This window comes from Choloepus didactylus, chromosome 20 (genome assembly GCF_015220235.1).
Source record: "Choloepus didactylus isolate mChoDid1 chromosome 20, mChoDid1.pri, whole genome shotgun sequence".
NCBI lineage: Eukaryota > Metazoa > Chordata > Mammalia > Pilosa > Megalonychidae > Choloepus > Choloepus didactylus.
In genome coordinates, this window is record NC_051326.1 from 51,612,862 (window position 1) to 51,635,681 (window position 22,820).

At 44.2% G+C, this 22,820-nt stretch overlaps 1 protein-coding gene across 4 annotated transcripts in view; it reads left to right on the forward strand.

Moving 5' to 3' along the window:
• COLEC11 (collectin subfamily member 11) overlaps window positions 1-14,804 on the forward strand; it is a 65,255-nt gene extending 50,451 nt beyond the window's left edge. For 2 of the 4 annotated variants that reach the window (XM_037812965.1, XM_037812963.1), the window contains 4 exons: window positions 4,940-5,011; window positions 7,296-7,349; window positions 13,575-13,670; window positions 13,856-14,804. In XM_037812965.1, coding sequence (XP_037668893.1) covers window positions 4,940-5,011; window positions 7,296-7,349; window positions 13,575-13,670; window positions 13,856-14,265 — 632 coding nt within the window. In that variant the 3' untranslated portion in view covers window positions 14,266-14,804. The remainder of the gene's footprint in view (window positions 1-4,939; window positions 5,012-7,295; window positions 7,350-13,574; window positions 13,671-13,855) is intronic. The other 2 variants (XM_037812966.1, XM_037812964.1) reach the window with 1 other exon arrangement.
• The last annotated feature ends 8,016 nt before the right edge of the window (window positions 14,805-22,820 follow it).

Sequence of the window (22,820 nt, forward strand, 5' to 3'; positions counted from 1 at the left end):
GGACAGCAGAAGGGCCAAGGTCTTGTTTTGAATCCTCACCCCCTCCCAGTGTCTGTGCCCTGCTGCTTCTCTGTCCATCACAGTCCTTGAACAAGCCCCAAATCTCTGCAGGGTTCTCAGGGAAAAATAAACCTCAAGGATGGCAGGAGGCTCTGTAACTCCCATCCCATCTTTTTCAGGAAGACTCTTCTTAGCAAACAGTAGACTCTTCATTTACATGAGTTCACACTCAAATCCAATCAAGCTTCCTTGAAGTAGCTTTTATCAGACTCCTCTGCAGCCTTGGTGCCTTTTAATGGGAAAGCAGCAAGGCCCCCTTTCAGGGAGGGAACTCAGCAAGGGTCAAATGGGTTGAGAACTTATCCAGCTAGCTGTGTTGTTGGAGGGGTGGGTGGTGCTTGTTTCAGCCACGTGGTGTCGCTTGGGGGGCTGTGCAATGCAGTAAGGGTCAGGGGCAGGGAGATGGGCAAGCTGAGCCCCAGCTCTACCAGGAACAATTTGCGTGAATTTGGGCAAATCATTAAGTCTCTTGGGCCTCTGTCTTCCCCTTTAAAGATACGGTTTGATGAGATGGTCTCTGAGACCTCGTCCCACTCTGCAAATGCATGGATTTTATGAAAGTGCTGTATTGAGCACTTGTTTAATCTAACTTCACTTGTCTGAACTGCCCAAAGAGGGTGGGGAATGAGTGAGGATGCAACACAGCGAGTGTCCCAGCAGACCATTGGCTGATTAATGAGTGCACAGCATGCAAACAAGCAAAACCACTGCAAGATTTGAGATGTAAAATTAAAACAAGCATCGAACACTGAGATCATCCTTCCATTTCATTCCAGGCTTCTGTCCAAATTTTCCAGCACCAATGGCAGGCTCCAGAACTTAAGGAAGGAGAAGGCATTAGAGAGTTAAGGGGTGCAGGAAATTTAGTCTTTTGAAAAAATGAGTTAAGAAAGAAGGTTGTCCCCCAGAGGGCAGACGGGTCTTGGCATAACACTGTTTAACAATATATGCACTTCAGGGAACATTGATTTTTCTGTAGAACCCTCTTTGCCAAAGGCTGAGCAAAAATACTGTAATTGCCTTTCAGCTTCAGACCACATTGATGGGTACGGAGGGCTGATGTTCCGGCCATGCCTTGGGGCACTCAGTTTGGGTCGGGGTGCCCCACTCCTCTAGAGGAACAAATAGAGCATGGAGTCTCTCCAGAGGAAAGGGCCCCCAGGATGCAGGAGTGCTGGGGGGCCTTCAGCCAGGGGAAGGGAAGATTTCAGGGAGAAACCAGTTTCTAAATATTTGGAGAACTGTCTCGTGGGAGGTGGATTAAACTAGCTCTGCATTTGTGTGATGTGCAAAACCAGCACCGCTGAGAGCAGACATTTTCAAGTCCCTTCAAGTCAATGAAGAAAAACCTTTCTGATAGTTGGAGCTGTCCAAAGAGGGGCTGTGCTAGTGCACTCACAGGAGGTGAACTCCCTGGAGGTGTTCTGGCCACCGTCATTTACAGATAGTGTAGACAGTTGGCTTCCAAGGCCTCTGTGATCCCTTCTGACTCTAGAAGTCCAATATCTGTTCCTCCATCGTTAATGAAATAATTCCCCTTTAATCATATTCTCCAAGTAGGATTTAGCATTTCCCACCATCAAAGAGAATCTTTGGCATATATTACTCCAAGCCAATCCTTAGCAATTATTTCTGTACTATTTTCCTTTTTGGTGCAGGGTTACTAATAGAATGAGTGGAATTTATAGATCGATTGATAGACCGATTGAAAACTGTTTGTTCTTATTGTCTTTTTCCTTTCACCACTCTGATGTTTTCCTATTGGAGAATTAACTGGGTTGAAGTAGCATGTCCTGACTCTAAACAGAAAGCATATATTCCATCAGACCTGTTGAAAATGGAATATCAAATCAGGTGATTGTACCAGGTGGGTGGACCTCCCCAGGCTGCTGCAGAAAACACATTGCACTGCAGTGACTTAGGACAATATCTGGCTGAGTAGAGTAGGACAAGTAGGGCAGCGCCAGCACGAGTTGACAAAGGCTAGAGGTGCTCAAATACGGAGAGTTAACACATCCCTTCCATGCATGGGGAGCCCTGTGCACCTCACCTTCACTTCAGGGCTTTTGAAAGAGTTGTCTTATAATCAGGGTCTCTATTTACTCACTTCCATTCATTTCTCAACTCACTGCAACTGGCTTCTCTCCTTCCCATGCCAGCAAGACCTCTCTAGCCAAGGTCACTGGTGACTTGTTTGTTACCAAATCCAAATGTCTCATGTCTGTCCTTATCCTACTACTTCTTTGCAGAATTTGACACTATTGGCCCCACCCCTTACTGAAACAATGCTTCATGCTCTCCCACTCTATCTTCCTAACTTTCCCATCACTCCTCATGAGGTTACTTGGTTAACTCTTCTTCCCTAAATGTGTTCCTCAGGGTTCCACCCAGACTGTCTGCTCTTCCTGCTCTCTCTGGGTAATGTCCTCCAGGCCTAGTTTCAATATTCTGATGATTCCGAAATCTAAGCCCCCATCCCAGATTTCTCTTCTGAGGCTTAGACTCATGTCTCCAAATGTCTGCTGGACATCTCTACTTGCGGGTCCTGTAGGCATTTCAACTTCAATAGGTCTAAAATGGAGCTCATTATCTTTCTGCTACCTTCTTCCTCCTGAGTGTCCAGCCTCAGGGAATGGCACACCACCCATCTTGGATGCCCAAGCCAGAAACCTGGGCATCATCCTCTTCTCCCTCATACCTCACATCCAATCATTTACAACATTTTGTCAATTCCACTTCCCAAGTACGTCTCAAATCTGTACATTTCTTTCCATCCTCCTACCGACCACCCTATCGTAATCCACTATCATCCTTTGTCTATTCTCCTGCAAAAGCTTCCCAACTGACAACCTGCCTCTATTTTGTCCAGTATTTTCTATGAGTATAACCAGAATGCTTCTCTAAACACGAATCTCTTTCAGACTCCCCAGTGGCTCCCCATTGCTTGGTTTATGCTTCCTTCACACCCTTGCTGATGCCTTCCTCCATCCTCCAAGCTGGGTTAGGAAACCCTTGTCTGGGGTTTACCTCTACTATTAAAATACTGTTTACATGTGCTATTATTGTCTGTTTGGTTTCCTGATTTTCCAAGCAGACTATATGCTCTGTGAGGGCAGGAATGGGTTTGAGATAGTCATTGTTGTGTCTCTAGCACCATGCACAGTGTGTGCACAAAGTCTTGGTTGAATGAATCACCTCCATCGTGGCTGGGCCAAATCTGGCTTGTTGTACATCATGCTCTTCTCGCTTCTCCTGGCCCTGCAAGGCTGTGCATGATCTCCTAGCACTGTAGGACTGCAGGAACCCTGGGTTGAGAATCAGATCACAGCTCTTGTCTCGACTCTGACAATGACTAGGTGTTTGATGTGGGCAAGCCATTTAACTCTTCAAGGCTTCGTCAGTGCAATGAGTCACTTCTATCATAAAATTTTAAAAAAGTGTGTGAATGTGCTTTGTAAATAAATACTTCAGTTTTATGCAAATAGAAGCCATCTTGGCTGCATGTATGTTTTTCCATTTTAGCTATTGCTCACTCCCCAAGCCTATGTTCTATCCTCTGACCTCGATCTATTCTGAATTTAGGGAGCATCACATCTAATTAACCAAACCAAATCAAACAAAACTAGGGCTTCCTGGGGGAGTGAGTTGGTGTCTCAGTGGGACATAACATGATCTATATGCAATATAAATCCCTCCTACCTCCTTCTCTCTTGAAGAGTTGCTTACACTGAATTTCATTTTGTTTCTGCAAAAATGTGGGTCATAAATGATTTTAAAATCATAATTTTTCATATGCACGCCCATGAAAAAATTGTCAAATTAAATCCGATTAAATCAATTTTGTCTTTATATTTGCTTGCTATTTGTTGTTTGGGTTTATGATCTGTGATGATCACCGGCAGACAATCAGGGAGCAGTTGCCAAGGGCTTAAGAACGATTTGTGGAAGAAAAAATTAACATGGAGAAGATTCCAGCTATTGACTTAATTTTTTCTGTGGTTGGGTGAAACTGCTATCATTCAATCTTAGTCCAGTGATCAGAGCAGAGAGTTTGGTGGGGTCATGATGTGAGAATCACTCATTGTTCTATCTTGTTGTTATGAATGAGAGTGAAACAGGTAGAGGGGAGGATAGGGATGCAGATCCTACAAACCCCACTTAACCCACCCCAGCCATGTTATTAGGTACCGACAGGTCACGTGTAACCAGGTATTTTGTTGTAGAATGAGTCTTAATTATGGGATCTGGGAAGGAACCATTCCTGGCAGCCTCCTCTCCCTCTTCCTTTTCTTCCCTCTCCTTTCTGCTTCATATTTGAAAGAGGCATAGCATATCTGAAAGGCTGCCTAGCTCTCCTTGGAGAGGACACCTTCAATTGCCAACAGGAGAGGAGCTTAATGGCCAGGCCATCTCACACACTCCACCGTATGGGCACACAATCCAGTTTATGAAAGCAGCCCAGCAGTGCCTGTGTTTTCCAGAATAATAGATTGCTTGATTAGGTTTGGGTGCAGGAATAAGAGTTGGGAAGCCTGTCTTGTTGGGATGAAGGAAAGATAATCTTTTCTTCTCATACACAATCGTGGAGGAAACAGACCTTCGCTGGGTTTAGGATTTAGGAACGTACCATTTATTTAGCCTTCTCTGTCCTGTAATGCACATGACTTTTAGGAAAACTATGTCCTCCTTTGGAAAATATGTCAAAAAGTGAACCACGATGAACCTCAACAGCAACAATCACGTGCATGACCCTGAAAGGATTACAAGCAATAGTTTTGTTTTTAGTTTCCTCTTGTGTGTGTGTGTGTGTGTTGTTACTAAAAGAGGTATACTGGATTACCCACACATCAACCAAGTTTAATTTTATTGTTTTCTACAGGAGATGTGGGTGACAAAGGACAGAAAGGCAGTGTGGGTCGCCATGGAAAAATCGGTCCCATTGGTTCGAAAGGTACTTGTCATTCCGTTCTGCCTCGTACTCCCTCCCAGTCTCATAGTATCTGTATACCTGGAGAATAACTGTAGGCCAAAATGATGAACCTGGGGTTCTTATGCTCTTTATTCATTTCATGTGCGTTTTACATGATGACTTCGGTCATGATATTTACCTTTTGTGAGCTATCAGAGCTTATTGTCGGCTCTGTGCTCACAGGGTGGGGCAGAGTGCTTCCAGTTCTGCAGAGATTTACCAGCTGCCGCCAGAGCCAGAGATCAGGAGGTTCCCCTGGTGTGCTTGAGCAGGATTTCGATTTTTTCAGCTACAACTTCCTTAAGTTTAATAAAGCAATTAGAGCCTCGGTTAAGTAACCGATGGACCAGGCTCAAGGAACACTGTGTCTATTACTCCCCAGCTTCCATTTCTTAGACATTTCGAAAGGATATAGGATGATTTTCAGTGAGGGCAGGATGGCAGCAAGGAGTGTAAAAGCAGCAACACTGGTAACCCTCTCCTGGTTTCAGCTAACACCTGCAGTTTTCAGATTTTGTCCATCTGTGCTACTTCCTTTGACTAGCACAACCTTGCTGAAGTGGGTAGATCAGGTCTTAGTATTCTCATGATGTGGAGATCGAGGTCCAGGGAAGTTAAGGGATTGTTCAAAATTGTGCTGCTCTTATGCCCCTGTCATCATCATTCAATCAATAAAGCATTTTCTGAGCACACAGTTTGTTCCATGAGTGTGCTAGGCTCTGGAGGATATGGTGAGGTGACGAGGACAGCTTGCTGAGCTCTTAATGAATGATGCCATCTACATCTCCCTAGAAGTCTTTGTCATAGTCATTAGACTTAGGAAATGGAGGCTGGGGAGCATCAGTGATTGGCAGGAAGGTTTAAGAAACTAAAGCCGAGGATTGGAGGCAGAGATGGAATTTGACTCTGGGCTCTTGGCTTCTGGTTCTTTTCATTTCACTGTTCTGCCTCCAAGGGCTTTAACCCAGGAGCTGCGAGGCCAAGGTCACGGGCTTCGTCTGTGAATGGGTTCGGTTGGTCTGTTCTGTTCCATGGCCTCAGATCTCACCCCAACCCCAGGTGTGTGACCTGGTCAGGAGTGTGGCTGAGAGTGTGGCCAGATCAACTTGGCTACATCTCCTCTCCTGGAAAATCAGCATGAAGCCCCTGCCCTACTGATGCCCCGATTCATTAAAAACACACACAGATATGCATGATATAATAAGGGATATGTGTACTTTTTATATTCGGCATGTTCCCTGGATAAATTTCAATATCTAGCCAAGTGACAGCTTGCCAAGGAGAGCCTTATTTGGCTTAGCTTATTCGATTTGCTTCATCTCTGAGATTGCCATCCTGGGTTTTTGACAAGCTGAGCTTTCAGTCATTTTTCAAGACACTGATGTTGATAAAAGAACACAAAGGAATCAGTTGGATGGAGACAGCCCAGTTCTATTCCTGCTCCATGTAAATGGAATATGAACCCATGGATGTGGAAGTAGCAGCCCCGTGCACTGCCCCATGTCGGTTGAGAGATTTGGGTCCAATCTGTGAGAAGAAAATTAATGCTTTAGGAATATTCATGATAACTTTAATATAAATATTCATTATTTAATTTTAGAGTACCTAGAAAGCTTTGTTGGCATCATTTTGCTCAACCCCCTTATTTTTATAAATTGAGGAAAAAATGAGAGATGCAGTGATTAAGTGGCTGTCCTGCCTTACAGGACCGGAGTTCAGGCCTTCCATTTTTTAGAACTTTCCATTCCACCATGCTGCTCCTTGGAGAGGGGTCAAAAAAGACTTTGATCTCAGCAGGGATTCTCAGTATCGTTTACTCTTCTTGAATTTGATCATCTCTAAGGTCCATTCCGGTTCCAACATTTATGTATTCTATCTGAGTTTTCCTGCTATAATGAGGGACACAAAGAGGATGATGTCAGAGTTAGTTGCTACCTACCACATGGATTTAAGGATTCATGAGGATATCTGCAAAGTTTCTTATGAAACGTACTAGATTTTCCAGAATTGAACTAAAGAATAATCATCTAATAATCTCTAAAATCCCATGATCTGTATTAATTCTATGTCATATACATGGAGCCTGAAGAATTATCTATAGAACACAACTCCCTATAGTTCAAAGCAAAAAGAGGGCCTGGGAGAAATCCCAGGGCATTATACATCAAAGAAGTAACATTTTGCAACGTTGACATTTTTGAATTAATGAAACATGATCACCTTTGCTTGGTGACTCTGACATTGCCCTTTTTTTTTTTTTTTTAAGGTGAAAAAGGAGATTCTGGTGACATAGGACCCCCTGGTCCTAATGGAGAACCAGGTATGGTATAAAAGGTACAAGGATTAAAAAAAGTAGTAAAAATTGCACATTTGAAAAAAAGCGTAAATCATTAAATAAAATAACAATAGGCTGAATAACTGAAATACACTCTCCTAGTCAATTATACTCTCCTGCAGAATATTTTAATACTTGATGTTCTCTTGATTTCCTTCTATCTGAATATTTTAATGCCCTTATTAGGAGTCTAGTCTGCTCAACCATGACATATTATCATATCTGCATATAATTAGGCTCAGATATATCTGTCCTAAAACATGTTTTCCTCCGCTTGTAATACCTCTCTGGGTTCTACAGTAGTGTCTTCCCTCTCCCCCTAACCTCCAAGCTTCTCAGAGAAGTACACTGTGCTTTTTGAACTTTTCACTTATTCTGCACTTCATTACGTCTGGATTCTCCCACTCCTCCTTTACTAAAACTGCTACCTCTAAAAGGTGACTGGGGACCTCTTAGTTCAGCTCAAGAGGACTTAGCTCAGCCTTGCTTCTCCCACTCAGTTTTGCTCCAGCCGTTTCCCCTGGAGCACCCCTGCTTGGATGCCGATGGGACCCAGGATGTTGTAGGAGGAGCCCCCGATTCCTCTCTGCCTGCTCTTTTGGTCTCCTTTACTTTCTCTGCTCTTGGCAAAGTTCCACCTGCAGCTCCCTCTTCTTTCTCTACTTGGTCGTGATCTCTTCCTCTCTCCTGGCTTCAGCCATCCCCAGGGCACCCTTTATGAGGTGCACTTCCCTTTGTGAGGTGCCAGACCGACAGGTCCACGCTTCTAAGGGTCACCTCCACAGGAGCCCCTGCCGGTCCTCATCCTTCTCCCAGGACCCACCCCCACCATGCCCCATGTTCCCCACATTGGCGCTTGGGTCTTCCCATGCACAAAATTGAGCCACACCTGTGACTCTTTCTTTTCCATCTCCAACCACATGGTCAGGCAAATTTCATTGCTACCCCCACCACGCTGTTTTTCAGATCTGTCCTTTTTATTCCCTATTCTCTTCCTCACCATCCTAATTCAGGATCTCAGTACTTCTTAGCAGGATTACTGGAAAACCTTCCTAACTGGTCTACATTTTCAAGCCTCCTGTCCCATGGATCCATTTGCTAACCATTTTATCTCTCAATATTTATTCAGCCCTTATGGTGCACTAGGTATTTTCTCAGTTAGGGCTTCTCAATTCTGACTGTACAATAGAATCACTCGGGGAGGCCCTTTAAAAATGCCGATGCCTACATCAATTAAGCTAGGATATTTGAGGGTGGGCATGGGCTTGAATATTGTTTAAAAAGCTTCCCAAGCAATTCTAATTACAACCAGGATTGAGAACCATAAATCTTGGTACTTTCGGGTATTAACACATTTAATTCTCTCCACAACCCTATGGAAGAAGTACTTGTTTTACAGATGAGGAAACCGAGTTGCAGACAGAGTAAGTAGTTTGAACAAGCTGAGTGGCAGAGGCGGGATTTGAACCCAGGTAATCTGGCTCCAGAGCCCATGTGCTTAAACATAATATGCTAGACTAATGGTGGAGTGATTGTTTTCTAGTCATAGCTGTAGTTTTATGTCACCCACCTGCTCAAAACCTGCTCAAGAACTCAGAGTTTTCATTGTACTGTATAATGAGGCCTGTACTCCCCCTTTCATACATCTTATACTCCTGCCTGGGAGGAACTACTAGCCATTCCCTAGGCTTCCTCTGGCCCAGCTCTTTGTTCAGTCTGTTTGTTCTACCGGGAATCCCTCTCTTCCCGCCCCCAATTATGCCTAGTCTCACCTTAACATTTAAAGCCTGGCAAGGTGTCACCTCTTCCATGCTGTCTTCCAGTACTCACCGGTGTACAATGATAGCTTCACTCTGTCTGTGTTCCCATGGCACTTTGGTTCTCCCTCGCTTTTGGCCCTTATCACATTTTATTTCTTGCTGCTGTCTTGTGCACCTCACGATAATGAACTCAAGGAAAGTTCCTGCCCATTACTCACCTTCGAATCTCCAGCACCTGGCACTCAGGGGATGATGTTACTACATATCTGTTGAATTAAAATGAATAAAGAATGGCTGGTTTCTTATTGATGAAAAGTTTTTTTCCAGGAGAAAAATCTAAGTCAAAATGACATTAGTGGAATCGGACTTCTCCCACAGGAAGACAAATGATTGCATGTGTTCAGTGTGGAAAGGAACAGTGTGGGTGTAGCTGGCTGAGTGGTTTAAATGTTCTTCATTCTAGGTTAGGCTCCGAGGTGTGTGTATTTGTGTGTGTGTGTGTGTGTGTGTGGAGTGTGTGCATATATACTCAGAGAGCATTCATATGACATTCTGATAATGCATATGTAGTTAAGTGTATTTATGTTTTTACTGTACTCTGTAATTATCCATTGCAGTTGCGTTGGATTGGAGTGGTCATGGAAAGATTATATTTTTTGGATTTAAACAGATTCCGTTTCGAGGCTGTGTCCATGGCATACAGCTCTAAATCTCAGTTTTCTAATCTGAAATAGGAGACCACGATGTTTATTTACAAAGTTGGTGGACATAAAATAAATAAGATAATGATATGCAAGCTTTTAAACTATAAATTGTTAGTCAAATGAGTTTTTTAAGACAATTAACTAGAGAACTCCTTGTGGGCAGAGGCTGTGTCTTGTTTGCCTCTTTATCTCTTGCCTTTAGCACAAGCCTGACAAATAATAGGCCCTGAATTAATGCTCTGAACAAATGAATGATACCTTTAATAGTGTGGTCATGTCTGTTATCTCACTTGAGTTTCATATATGAGCTAAATGATTCAAATGTCACTAAATGAGTTAATACTCATTCAGCATAGTGCTGAGCTCAGTGCCTGGCACATATTAATTACTCAAAACTGTACACTTTTATTATTATTTTAACAATGCTTCAGTTATGCTTCTATATTACCACCCTCATGTTACCAATGAGGAAGCTGGGAGAATAATTGACAAGACCTTCAGCCTTGCCAGCGAGTTAGTCAGGACAGCATCCATGCACTTTTCCTCCTGGATCTGTGCTATTTGCCACTCACCATTCAATCCGTGTAACTGTTTCCTAGTAGAAAATCTAGTAGCATAATCCAAGAAAGCCTGGGCAAATAAAGAAATATTAGAAATTAGATTTCAAAAGTAACTGGGAAGTATAGCTGAGCCTTCTATGAAGAGATGCCCAGTCCTCATGTCACTTCATTTTCAGATGCCCTTTACAAATGCCAATTTGGTAAATGCTGACCATCAAAGAGGTTTAAGAGATACTAGATTTAGGTGGAAGTTATAGAGTTTCAGTGACTAGAATATTCTTTCAGTCAGCTCCCATCATTCCTTCCACCTCCAATTAATAAGCTTACCAGTTAGAACGCAGGAAGAAAACTCATCAAACCCAATATTGTTCCCAATGATTGGGTAGTGACCGCCCCTTCCACAAGGCTGGATTGATGTGTCTGTGGGAAACTTCCTGACTTCCACTTGCTAAAGTCAATTTTTCTTTCTTTCATACCTATTTTATCTCAATTTGATCTCGTTTATTTTAATAGTGCCATTTAAAAAGTAGTCTTTGAAAAAGATTTGATCATTGGAAAACAAGGGAGAAAAAAGAAGTATTAGATTTCTGAATAAAATAGCCTTGTTTGAAAAGCTCCATAATGTGCCACAGAGATGAGGACAAATGGCGATGTGAGAATTGTCTTTCCCCATGTGACCTTTTTTTTTTTAGAACAAGTCTCTTTCTGTGCAAAGTGCATTGGAAATGAGTCAGTCAGTCCAGGCACCATTGGAGATGACAGAGCACCATTCACTTGTGACCATCGCCAGACACTCAGCAAATCAGAATGACTTAGGCAAAGTTGAAAGATGGCTTTACTCTTGGCGGAGGTGAAGGGTGTAAAAGAAGAGAGAACTTCTCTCAGATGAGCCCATATTGATAGGTGAGGGGACTTGTCAGGTCTCCATGTATCAGAAAGTTTGAAAGGACAATGAGGAAATGAATCCACCCCACTTTTCATTTGGAGGGGTTTCTCCAGAAGGCCTCTGTGTAGCCCAAGCCTCGGTGAACTTGATAAAATTATCTTAGAAAATTTATCTTAGATAAACTTTCATTAAAAAAATAAAAAAACAACAATATCCAACAAACAAAAAGTTTCAAATGTCCAAGTGTGAAAAAGAAAACTTGCATGTGAGAAGTGAGGGATAAATAGAAGATTGCTTATATTTTAGGAGATGGTATCAAAATTCTATAGGATTGGAAGGATAGGCTGAAAAATTAGCATGATGAAATTTAGCAGGAAAAAAGGAAAACATAGTGCATGTTTAGGCCCACAACGATTGTAGAAGAGGGTGAGGGTGATCTTGGTATACAATGGTTCCAGTTCTGGTGAAAAAGACAGAAGCCAAAAGAAATGCCTTGATGGAATTCTCAAAAATTCTGGTTAGGTGGAGTAATGGTTTAAGAAGGCTCAAAGTAGAGCTCTTCACAGCAGATTAGGGTCTTTGCAGAAGGGCTGGGAAAAACCATATGATCTGAGGAATGGTTGGCAGAACTAGCACTATTTAATTCAATTCGGATTATCAGCCAGTCAACAAGGATTTGTTGAGTGCCTACATGTTCCAGACACTACGCTTGGTGCTGAAGCATCAGAAAAATCAAGTCCCCCCCGCCCCACCACCTTGGGGCTTCTAGTCTAGCCAGGCAGACACAAATTTAGATTTGGAGCTAGACTCAGCTAGACTGCCCGGGTTCAAATCTTGGCTCCTCCAATCACTGGCCCTGTGATGGCCAAGGTGACCAACATCTGTTTAAAATAGGATAACAATAGTATGCAATCATAGGTTCATGTGAGAATTAAATGCGTTAAATTATGTAAAGCATTTAGAACAATTCCTGGCTTGGTAGAAAAGCTCAAGAAATGCTAAGTATTATTATTAATTCAGTGGTAGAGGTGTTTTTTTCACCTGGGCTCTGCTACCTATTCTCCCTTGCTTCATCAGGAAACTTGTATTATTCCCTCTTATATATGAGGATAGATATCATCTTTATTCATAACCTCTCCTCTATCAGCTCCTTCCCATCATCACTTAAGTACACTTGAGCTTTGCCTGTCTTAAAACAAAGACAACAAATTTTAAAAATCCCTACAGAAACTCTCTCTTGATTCTTGGTCCTCTATAGCTGTGCTCACTCCTCTGCTCCACACCCAGATGTCATGAGAGAGTTGTTTTTGCTCTGTGCCTTCATTTCCTCCCCTCCCACTGGCTCACTCTTCCACTGGAGCTGCTCTTGCTGAGAAGTTCCACTTGAACTCTATTTGGTTAAATCAAAGAACATTCTTCAGTCATCTTCTTACTGTACCTTCAGCAGCACTTCATACTGTGGACCACACCCTCCCCTCCTGGAGACTTGCTAACCCTCCTTGGCTTCCATGACTTCACATATCCTGCCCCCCACCACATTCCTCTTCAGTCTTATTTCTTGGCCCCTCCTCCATACCCTCACCTCCATTACTTGTTGGTGTTCTTCAGTGTACTGCCCTAAACTCCATCCCTAAATCTTCTCACATACATGTACAGACCAATAATGCCCAACTCTATTCAGTTCCCACCCCAGACCACTCATCAGAGCTTCAGTCCATCAGCTTCAGTTCTGCACTTGGATGTCAGAGTTACCTTCATTCACTCAGCATGTTCCTTGCCCTCAAGCCTAGCTCAGTAAATGGTACCACCTTCCATTGAATAGTCAAACCAAATACCTGGGTGTCTCCTTCAACTCTTACTTTCAGTTCAACCCAATATTCAAACAAGAACTGAGTCTTGTTGGTTCTACCCCCAACATTGTTCTCAAATGTTTTGATTTTTCTTCATCTCCACTGCCCCTACCCTAATCCAAGACATCATGATTACTCTCTCAATTACCATGATACTCCCTCCACTGGTCTCTCCACTCCTTCTCTTGTCCCTGCACCTCCCTTTCAATTTTCACATGCCACCAGAGTGATATTTTAAAAACATATATCCAATCATGTTTCTTCCCCATTAAAACCATTTTATGGCTTTTCCTTGCCCTTAGAATAAAGTCCAAAGTCATTATCATGGTCTCAGATGCCTGTGTGATCTGTTTGTTGAATAAGATGTATGTTTATGGTGGAGGGGTTTCTACTTTTCTGAGCCCATTCCCTTATTTAATCTTTATATTCCGATGGGCCTGGTTTCTGCAGGCATACCGTGTGAGTGCAGCCAGCTAAGGAAGGCCATTGGGGAGATGGATAACCAGGTCACCCAACTGACAACTGAGTTAAAATTCATAAAAAATGGTATGTTCTTCTCAGTGCTTTTCCCTTTCCTCTTTTCCCACGCTCCCTACCCCCTAAGCCTCCAAAGAGCGAATGGCTCCTAAGTAATAGTCCATATTATCGATCCTCTCTGCTGTCTATGTCTTATTTTTTGTGTGTGGTGTGCATTAAGTTTGTTTATAGAAATGCAAGTGCTCACTTTTCAGCACTGCCCTCCCCCGCAGCTGTCGCTGGTGTGCGAGAGACAGATAATAAGATCTATCTGCTGGTGAAGGAAGAGAAAAGGTATGTGGATGCCCAGCTGTCCTGCCACACCAGAGGAGGGATACTGAGTATGCCCAAGGACGAGACCTCCAACAGCCTGATTGCTTCGTACATCACTCAAGCGGGCCTCACTCGAGTTTTCATTGGGATCAATGACCTGGAAAAAGAGGGCAGTTTTGTTTATTCAGACCGATCCCCCATGCAGACCTTCAACAAGTGGCGGAATGGCGAGCCCAACAACGCTTACGACGATGAGGACTGTGTGGAAATGGTGGCCTCTGGGGGCTGGAATGACGTGGCTTGCCACATCACCATGTATTTCATATGTGAATTTGACAAGGAAAATGTGTGAGCAGGTGCCAGCGTGGAATGGGAAGCCAGCTTGTTTGAATCATTGCCTTTTTTTTAATAGCAAAATTAACTGCACCATCTCTGAGAAAATGATGGCAGCCAATGAGCTGTGCATCTGTAAATAGGAGGGTATTTCAATAGCATTGTTTCCCATTCAGGAGTGAAGACATGCATTAATGAAAGGGCCATTTCTCCAAACATTAGAGAATGGCATATACTTAAAGTATTTTGTGGGATGCTTATTTCTGAAGGAGTAGTTTTATTACCTGTATTGTAGCCAAAAATGTTCATTATGTAATTATCATTCAGAACTGCTCTTCCATAAAGCTCTTGCCTTTGTCCAAACTATAAATAAAATCTTGAACTATTACAATCGTTCAGTACAAATAATGGCAGTGGGGTCTTAAATTACTACCGCCCATTTAACTTCTGTATGGATAACAACCTACTTAACTTTGACCAGTGTTTCTGTAAGTTACATTAAAATATAAGTTTCTTTTCACTCTTATCCAAATAAAAACAATTTTGCTTTGCTGTAAACTCAGATTTCAGGAAAAAGAAAAATAATTCTCCAAAGTTGGCTACTGAGTGCATGGTGTCATTTTGTTCTCTTAATTTCTTCCTAAATGTATTACTTACCTTTTGTTCCATAGCAAATTTCCCCAAAACTTAGTGGCTTAAAATGAGAATATTTGTTATCTCACAGTTTCTGTGGGTCAGGAATTTGAGCATGACTTAGCCAGGTCCTGTACTTGGGGATATTGCACAAGCTACAAGTGAGGAAGGAAGGATCTGCTTCTCGTGTGTGGTTCGGGGCAGGATTCAGTTCCCCGTGTGTTGTTGGACTGAGGGCCTCAGTTTCTTGCTGGTTGTCGGCTGGAGTCCACCCTTAGTTCCTTTTCACATGGGCCCCTCCATTGGACAGCTCACAGCATAGCAGCCAGCTTCGTTGGAGCAGCAGGGGAGAAGAAAGATAGGGAGAGAGACAGGGAGAGGATGGGGGAGGGGGAGAGGGTGGGGGAAGGGGAGGAGAAGACAGAGAAAGGAAGACAGAGAGGGAGGGAGGGAGAGAGAGAGAGAGAGAGAGAGAGAGAGAATTCAGCAAAACGGAAGTCACAGTCTTTTATAACCTAATCTTGGAATTGACATCCTGTCACCTTTGCAGTATTCTATTCATTAAAGGCAGTCGCTTGTTCCAGCCCCCCCCCCCCACACACCCACACACAGGGAAGAGATTACATAAGGGAGTGGATCCCAGTAGGTAGAGATCACTGGGAGCCATTTCATAAGTTTCCATGGCAACTCATAGTTCTTTTTCTTTTCGTGTATCAGAATCCCTAGTGAAAAATAATGGACATCTTCAGTTTTTAAAGAAGAAAGCACATATATGTGCACATACAAAGGAAAGCCACTGGGCATGTGGGGGGAAGGGGTGGCACGAAGAGTTATTGGGAGACAATTCCCCACCATCTCTCGTGTTTCTGCACATCTTGCAAGTGAGGCACTGACTGCCCTTTGATCTGGACTGGGCTATCATTTTAAGGACGTTTATAGCAAACAGCCTTGGAAGCTAAAGAGAGCGTCTCCCTCTGGGGCAATGGGCAGGCATGAATAAAATTTTCCCTCTGGAGGAAAAAGCAGTCCTACTTATCGCCTATTTTAAAAGATCTGGGTTCCCTGAGCTCAGGGGTCTTTTCCTGTAACCCACCCACTGCCTGTGTAGGTGTCATGCAGCTCTGTAAGGACTGGGGCTCAGGAAACTGGTACAAAAAGGCTGATTCCCTGACTACTGCTACCACTGTGAGTAATAAAGTTCTTTGTGTCTGACCTGGGCAGCATGTGTCTTCTGTCAGCTTCAATGAAACTGTGGTGGGCTAACCTGTTAGCTTGCGAATAGAATAAAATCTCAGGTCCTTCATGGTTCTTGACAGGATTTTCTTGAAATTTCCATGGATTTGATGACCTGTCTCATCAAAAGACCATAGAAAACAAGTTTATTCAGGTATCATGTATCTGACCTACCCCTGGTACGATCGGACAGAGAAGTTTGTCATCTTCACAGAGCAGTAAGCAGAATTAAATAAGTGATATACAGCCTAGCCAAAAAAACATCTGTGAAGTTTTCCAAATTTACTCTAAAATGAAATCAACATTATCCAGTCTTTTGAGTACAGTTAAACTGGCCTAGTGATACATTTTGGGCCCTTTCCCTTCTTTCCACCTCTGAATATACCACAATGAAATTAACAATTCAGTGCCAGTTGCTTTAACGACCATAACTGGAAAGGAAGAGGGCAGTGTTGATTGGATGAGTCAGAGAAAAATAGAAAGGTTACAGGAGGAGGGAGAATTCTCTGGATTCTGGAGTAGGTTTAAGGAAGTGACACGGCCAAAGCCGCAGATCCCCTATGCTATATTCCTTAACGATTGTGACAGGACTGTCAGAGCAGCTCCCCCCACAACGGTCCTGACGGCCCCTTCGCTGGCCCATGTGTCCTACCTCTGGTTGGACGCTTCTCTCATGTCCGGGGTAGATCCAAGTTGTATGGGGACCTGAAGCTTATGCAATTTGGGGACCCTCGTCAAGAAAAATGATACAATATGCTGATTGCCTTGGAAGTGGCCTGGGCAAGTGAGAAATCCTGAGGCTTGATTTTCAACAGCATTATGATAAATCCACCTTTGTCAGGCAAATGCTTTAAGGCACCCCAGGAATGACAAGCTCTTTCAGTTTCATGGTGGAAAGTAAATAAACCTAAAGAGGACGGAATCGGGTAGTGGAAGAAGCACTAACCAGAAGCATGCTGACCTGCCTTCTAGTTAGTTCTTTCCAAGCTTAGAGTGCAATCTGGGTAAGTCCCTTCACCCCTCAGGATCTCAGTTTCTTTGTTTGTAACATGAGGAAGTTGGATGCAAACACTTCTGTGATTTGATACAGCCCTTCAAATCCCATGTGAAATTGGGGTGAGCTCAGCGGTTGGGGGAATTTGTGTTGACGTCAACCACAGAAAAGGCATGCAGCTGTTGTTTGTACCTGGATCGCACACCTTTACATGATCATGACTGTTTTTAAGCAAATTTGAAGGCTATAAACAACTGGACATAAAGTCAAGAACATTTCCCTTAACTGCGAATTCCTGCTTCACCAGAAGAGAACGATGTGTAGGCTGTGAAATCAGTTTCCTAATGTGAGAGGGAAATGATCAGGTAGAGGAGAGACCCACGATTTATTAGGTGCTGCATTGAGGCATGACTAAAAAGCTGGTATACATACGTATTTTTAGGGCCCTACGTGTAGCGTGGGCTGAGATGGATGAGCCCTGAGACATAGCCTGGGGCTGCCCAGCAGGTGTCTGTGGATCTGTATTTCCACACTGCCATCTAGTGTGGGATGGAGAATCCACATCTGCAACAGAAACGGAGGTTTGCAGAGCTGTGGAGGATGCTAAGGAAGGTTGAACTATCCAGTTACACACGTTTGCACCCAGTGGGAATTCTTTTGGATGGTGTGTGTGTGGGGGGGGGGTGGGGAGAAAGGAAAGGGGAGGGGTACCAGTTAGAGAGAGAGAGAAAGAGAGGGAGGGAGGGGGAAAGAGAGAGAGAGAGAGAAAGAGTGAGAGATGCTGAAAGAACAAAGAGCAGGGCAATGAGATGGAGGATGGAACTGGGCCCCCAGACCAAGGCAGAGGAGGCAGCAGAGAGTTTCCTGTGGTGTCATATCCTTCAGAAAATACTCCAGCCATTTAGAGCTGACAAAAGACTAGTCAGGAAAAGAATGGACTGTTGCCGGCAGAGATAAGCTCTAGGAAGGGGATCTGGACTGGTCCATCTCTGTGCCCCCGGAGCCCCTGCAGCCCCTGGCACAAATGCCCGGGGAAGGCTGAAACCCCAGGAGGAATGGAAGGGGACATTTCCTGATTAGATGTGCTGCGACTCCCCTCCCCACTCCTGCGTAGGGTGACCCTCCATCTGGGCTTGAAATCTCTCTCCCACGGTCTGCTCATATGCCAGGCGACTTCTGATTTCTGGTTTGGAAAATGTGCCACCTTACTGCTTTGTGTGTGCAGAGGAGGGGGTTATAGCCTGTGAGGGCTGGAGGGGAGGGTGGTAAGTTCTGGGTCACTGGGCCTAACCGAATTCAATTCAGCAGATGCGAACTGAGGGTGGGAGGTGTTTCTTAGCAAGAAAATCTGAGTCTGGCTAATTTAAGTGGAAGGAGAATGTATTGAAAAATTTGGAGAGTTCACAGACATTTTAGAAAGACTGGAGAACCGCTGGATGCTGTGTGGATGGGGACAAAGTGCATATATCATCCTGCAGGATGGGCCTGGCCAGTAGCTCTGCTGCTGGGTGCCATAGATGCCGTTGCCACTTGGCTGTCGCTGTTCTCTCTGCCCTTCGCTAGCTTCCCATTCAGAGACTGGGGTGTGTGTGTGTTTCCAGGGCCACTTTATATGTCCCCACTGGTTGTGCACTATACCAATCAGAGGCACCATTTATATAACTACAGCCTGTACAAGCATACATGGGAGCTTTGTACTGTTCAGTTTCTAGGGTGGGAGAAAATCTCTGCTTCATAAGGATGGGGATATCCCAAATATAGTGTATTGGTTTGCTTTTGCTGTGTAACAAACCACCACCATGACCATTTATTTCGCTCATGACGCTTTGGGTTAGCAACTGGGACTAAGAGCAGCTGGGTTCTTCTGGTCTTGGCTGGGCTCACCCTTGTGTCTCTGGTCAGCGGCCGGATCAGCTGGGGGCTGGTTGCTCCACAACACCTCCCTTGAGAGTCATGATTTATCATGTGATTCCTCCATGTGGATTCTCATCCTCAAGCAACCAACCTGCATATGTTCATGTGGTGGTGGAAGGGTCCCAAAAAGGGAAGGTGGGAGCACCCAAGACCTCTTGTGGCCTAAGCTCAGAATTGAAGACCATTGCTTCTGTCACATTCCATTGGCCAAAATGAAGTCAAAAGGTGAGCCTGTTTGCAAAGTATTGGGGAAGTAGATTCCATTTCTTGATGGAAGCACTTGCAAAGCCACATTGCAAAGGGCCATTGATACAGTGCAGGGTGGAGGATTGTAGCCATTTTCACGATCTGCCACACATGGGAAGGAAGTTCAGACGTGGCCAGAGATAAAGACAAATGTCAATTATGGTAGAACATTGGGAGAGGAGGGAAGGGCACTGTGGTGGCTTGGAGTGATGACTCCAGAAGAACCTGTTAAAAGCTGATGCTTGGAGATGTTAATGGGTGGGAACCCATTGTAAGCAGGACCTTGTGATAAGGTTACTTCAGTTAGGGTGTGGCCCAACTGAATCAGGATGTATCTTAATCCTATTACTAGAGGCCTTATAGAGAAGGCCACAGAGAGAGAAGCCCCTGGGAGCAGCCAGAAGATGGAAGTCAACGGAACCTGAAAGAGAAAGGAGAAGAGAGGGCCATGTGCTTTGCCATGTGATGGAAAAGCCAAGAAGCCCCAAAGGTTACCTGTCAGCCAGAAGATACCGGCCTGGGAGGAAGCAAGCCTTTTAGCCTCTGGAATTGTGCACCAATTAATACCTGCTGTTAAAGCAACCCATTGGGGGCCAACTTCAAAGTCTGCCTATCTCATGCTTGGTCTGTGTATTCCTGTAGAGTGCTGCATGAGGGTAGTTACCATGTAACAAAGGGAAAGTTTATAACACCATCAAATTTTTGAGCAGTTTTAAGCATCTGCCTAATCAAAGGAAAAGGGTTCAGGAAACCATTAATCACTCACCACTGGGAACAAAAGAGAAGAGATGGATTATTAACACCTGTATACCAATGCCATGCTTTCTTTGGTACAATATGAAGTCCCCAGTCCACTCTGGTGGTGATGGGTCGGGGATCATGCTGGATTAGGCCTAGGGAGAACTGGTGGACAGCTGTTTTCCCCGAAGAGCTAGAACTTTCAGCATCGTCAGGTCCCTAGTCTTCTGAGTGGGATAACTTCTCCAGCCAGGGGCTGCATAGTCATCTGGACAAGCCCACCCAGTGCAGCCAGAACCTCCCAATAATGCATGTTACGTCTCCTTTCCTTAGCCCTCTGGGAAATCTAAGGGAGAAAACAGATGTGGTAATATATTTATTCTGTTCATGCATCCTATGTCTCCCCATTTCCTAGATCCTTCAACTAGAAATCCTTTGTATCCTGACAGTCTTAGATGGGAATATTTAAGCACCTTATGAAGCTTCAATAATAACCTCATCTCTGGCTCAGGTCCCCTGCCCAGGGACCGCCACTTTGCTCCCTCTTATGTTTCCCACTGCCTTACAGAGCTGTCCAACACAACCTTCAGCAAGGAGGGAAACATTCTGCATCTGCTCTGTCCAATATGGTAGCCCCTAGCCACATGTGGTTTTTGAGCACTTGATATTCGTGTGACTGAGGGTCTAAATAGCCACAGGTGACCAGTGGCAAACATATTTGGCAAAGCGACTTGTAGACTTTGCTCCTCAAAGTGTGGTCCATGGATCAGCTGCCTCAGCCTCACTTTGGAGCTTGTTGAAATCTAGAATCTCAGTGCATGTGAAAGTTTAGGAGTCTTGCTCTGGCTGATGGAGGCAGATCTAGGTTTGAATGGCCTGGTCAGGGCAGCCTTCTCTTTCTCACTGTGTGTTCTTCTGGAGTGTTTATCTTTGAAGAAGATAAAGATGGGCTTTTTTATTCTCTGCACTTTGCAGTTTTGTGACTTTCCTGGGGCAGTGGGCAAAGACCATGTTAGCTACCAACGTGGAGAAGTTCATGGAATGTCAGGAAATATCAGGCACAAAAACACATAAGTTAATATATTAAAATACAGTCTGTTATATAAAGAAGTAAAGGACGTGCTTAAAGAATTTTTTTTGTTTGTTCTGGAAGGGGAAACGGACAAGTAAAACACTGACTTGAAGGCAAGGTGGAGAGCTGAGGGCCCACCGCTGGGAGGATGCACAGAGAAACGGCTTGGGGTTCTTCAACAGTGAGTGTATGTGCAGCAGGTGGCAGGGAGGAGAGGCTGGGACAGGTTCCCTGGGGTGTCACTGGAGCTGGGTCTTTCAAACGGTTTTGATTTCATCATAGGAAGATGGGGGCATGGAAGGGGAGAGGGAGTGCCAAACCCAGGGAAAAGAAAACCAAAGAAAAAAAAGCAGGAACTTGGTGAGCAGACTCTTCCCAGGAGACTGGATTATCTTTCCCCAGTATCACTGGTGTACGTGTGTAATGTCTGCTTTGGCTTTGTGAATTCCAGCCCCTGTTCAGCTATTCTCTACTCAGGTGATCTTGGATACACTCCCTAACTTTTTGAGCCTCAGTTTCTTTATCTGTAAACTGGGGATAACACCTACTCTGCAGGGCAGTTGTGACAATGTAATGTGATCATGTATGTAACTACATGTCTCAAAATAGGTGCTCAAGTGTTTGAACTTCTTTCTCCGTTGAAATCCTTCTTCTAGACAATGAGCTCTTTGAGGACAGGCAATCATTTCATTTGTCTTTGTCATCTAGCAGAAGATATGGCATGGACCTGGTAAGGTGTTTTTTCTCAAGGGTCCATGAACCCCTTGAAATCATATGAAAATTGCGTGTGCGTGTGCATTTTTTTTTCTGGAATTGAGTGTCCTTTGCCAAAGTCCTTTATTCTCCCTAGATAGTTAGGAACCATGGCTGGGTGTGCTCAGTGTCTGCTGAAGAAATATAGGTGCCTTCTAGAGACAAGATTTTAGTTCAGAGAAATAGTTGGACAGGAAAGATTGGGAGTTCATGACCCAAGACAGCAGTGGGAGATTATTTTGTTGGGGAGAGGAGGGGGTCCTGGGTGACTTTGAGAGAGGGGCTCAGCAGGGTCCATCCGGCTTCTGGGCTTGCCATAAGGGCCCCTGCAGAGAGTCCCACTTGGCTTCTCCAGGGAGGGGCTGCTCCGCCTCCAAGCTCCATCTCCCCTCAGCCTTTGTGACATCACACAGCTTCGGCCAATCTCTGGAAAGTTCTTGTTCTCTTTCTTTCTCCCCCTCTCAGGCTTCTATAAGTTATCTCTTAGCTGGCACCCAAGCACCATGAGAACTTGGCTGGCTCACTGGGGCAAGAAATCCAATCTTAAATACTGGACTTCGGGCTCCTGGATGAAGACGGAGGGCCACTTATCCATAACGTGCTAATAGCTTGCTATTTTTAAAGTCATCATTGCCAAAAGAACAGGGCAACGGCTGAGACAAGTTTCAACAGCTCAATGATCATTTGACACTTTTGAAAGGTAAGAGTGGGAGCAGATCGTGGCAGACACCACTTTTGGGTTGTTGAACTATTTTGGGTATTTGAGATGAGCCAAACATTGGGAACAGTGTTGCCACAAGTGGAAAGAGCCCCAGAGAGGGTCAGAAGTTCTGGGCTCTGATCCCTTCTCTGTTTGGTGTTGAGCCTTGTGACTTTGGTCTTTACAAAAAGCATTCTAAAGAACTAAGCCCATAGGTGAAACAAACCCTTTTTTTCATATGCAAAAGAAGAGCCACGAATTACAGCAAGATTAAAACACGCACCAACACTT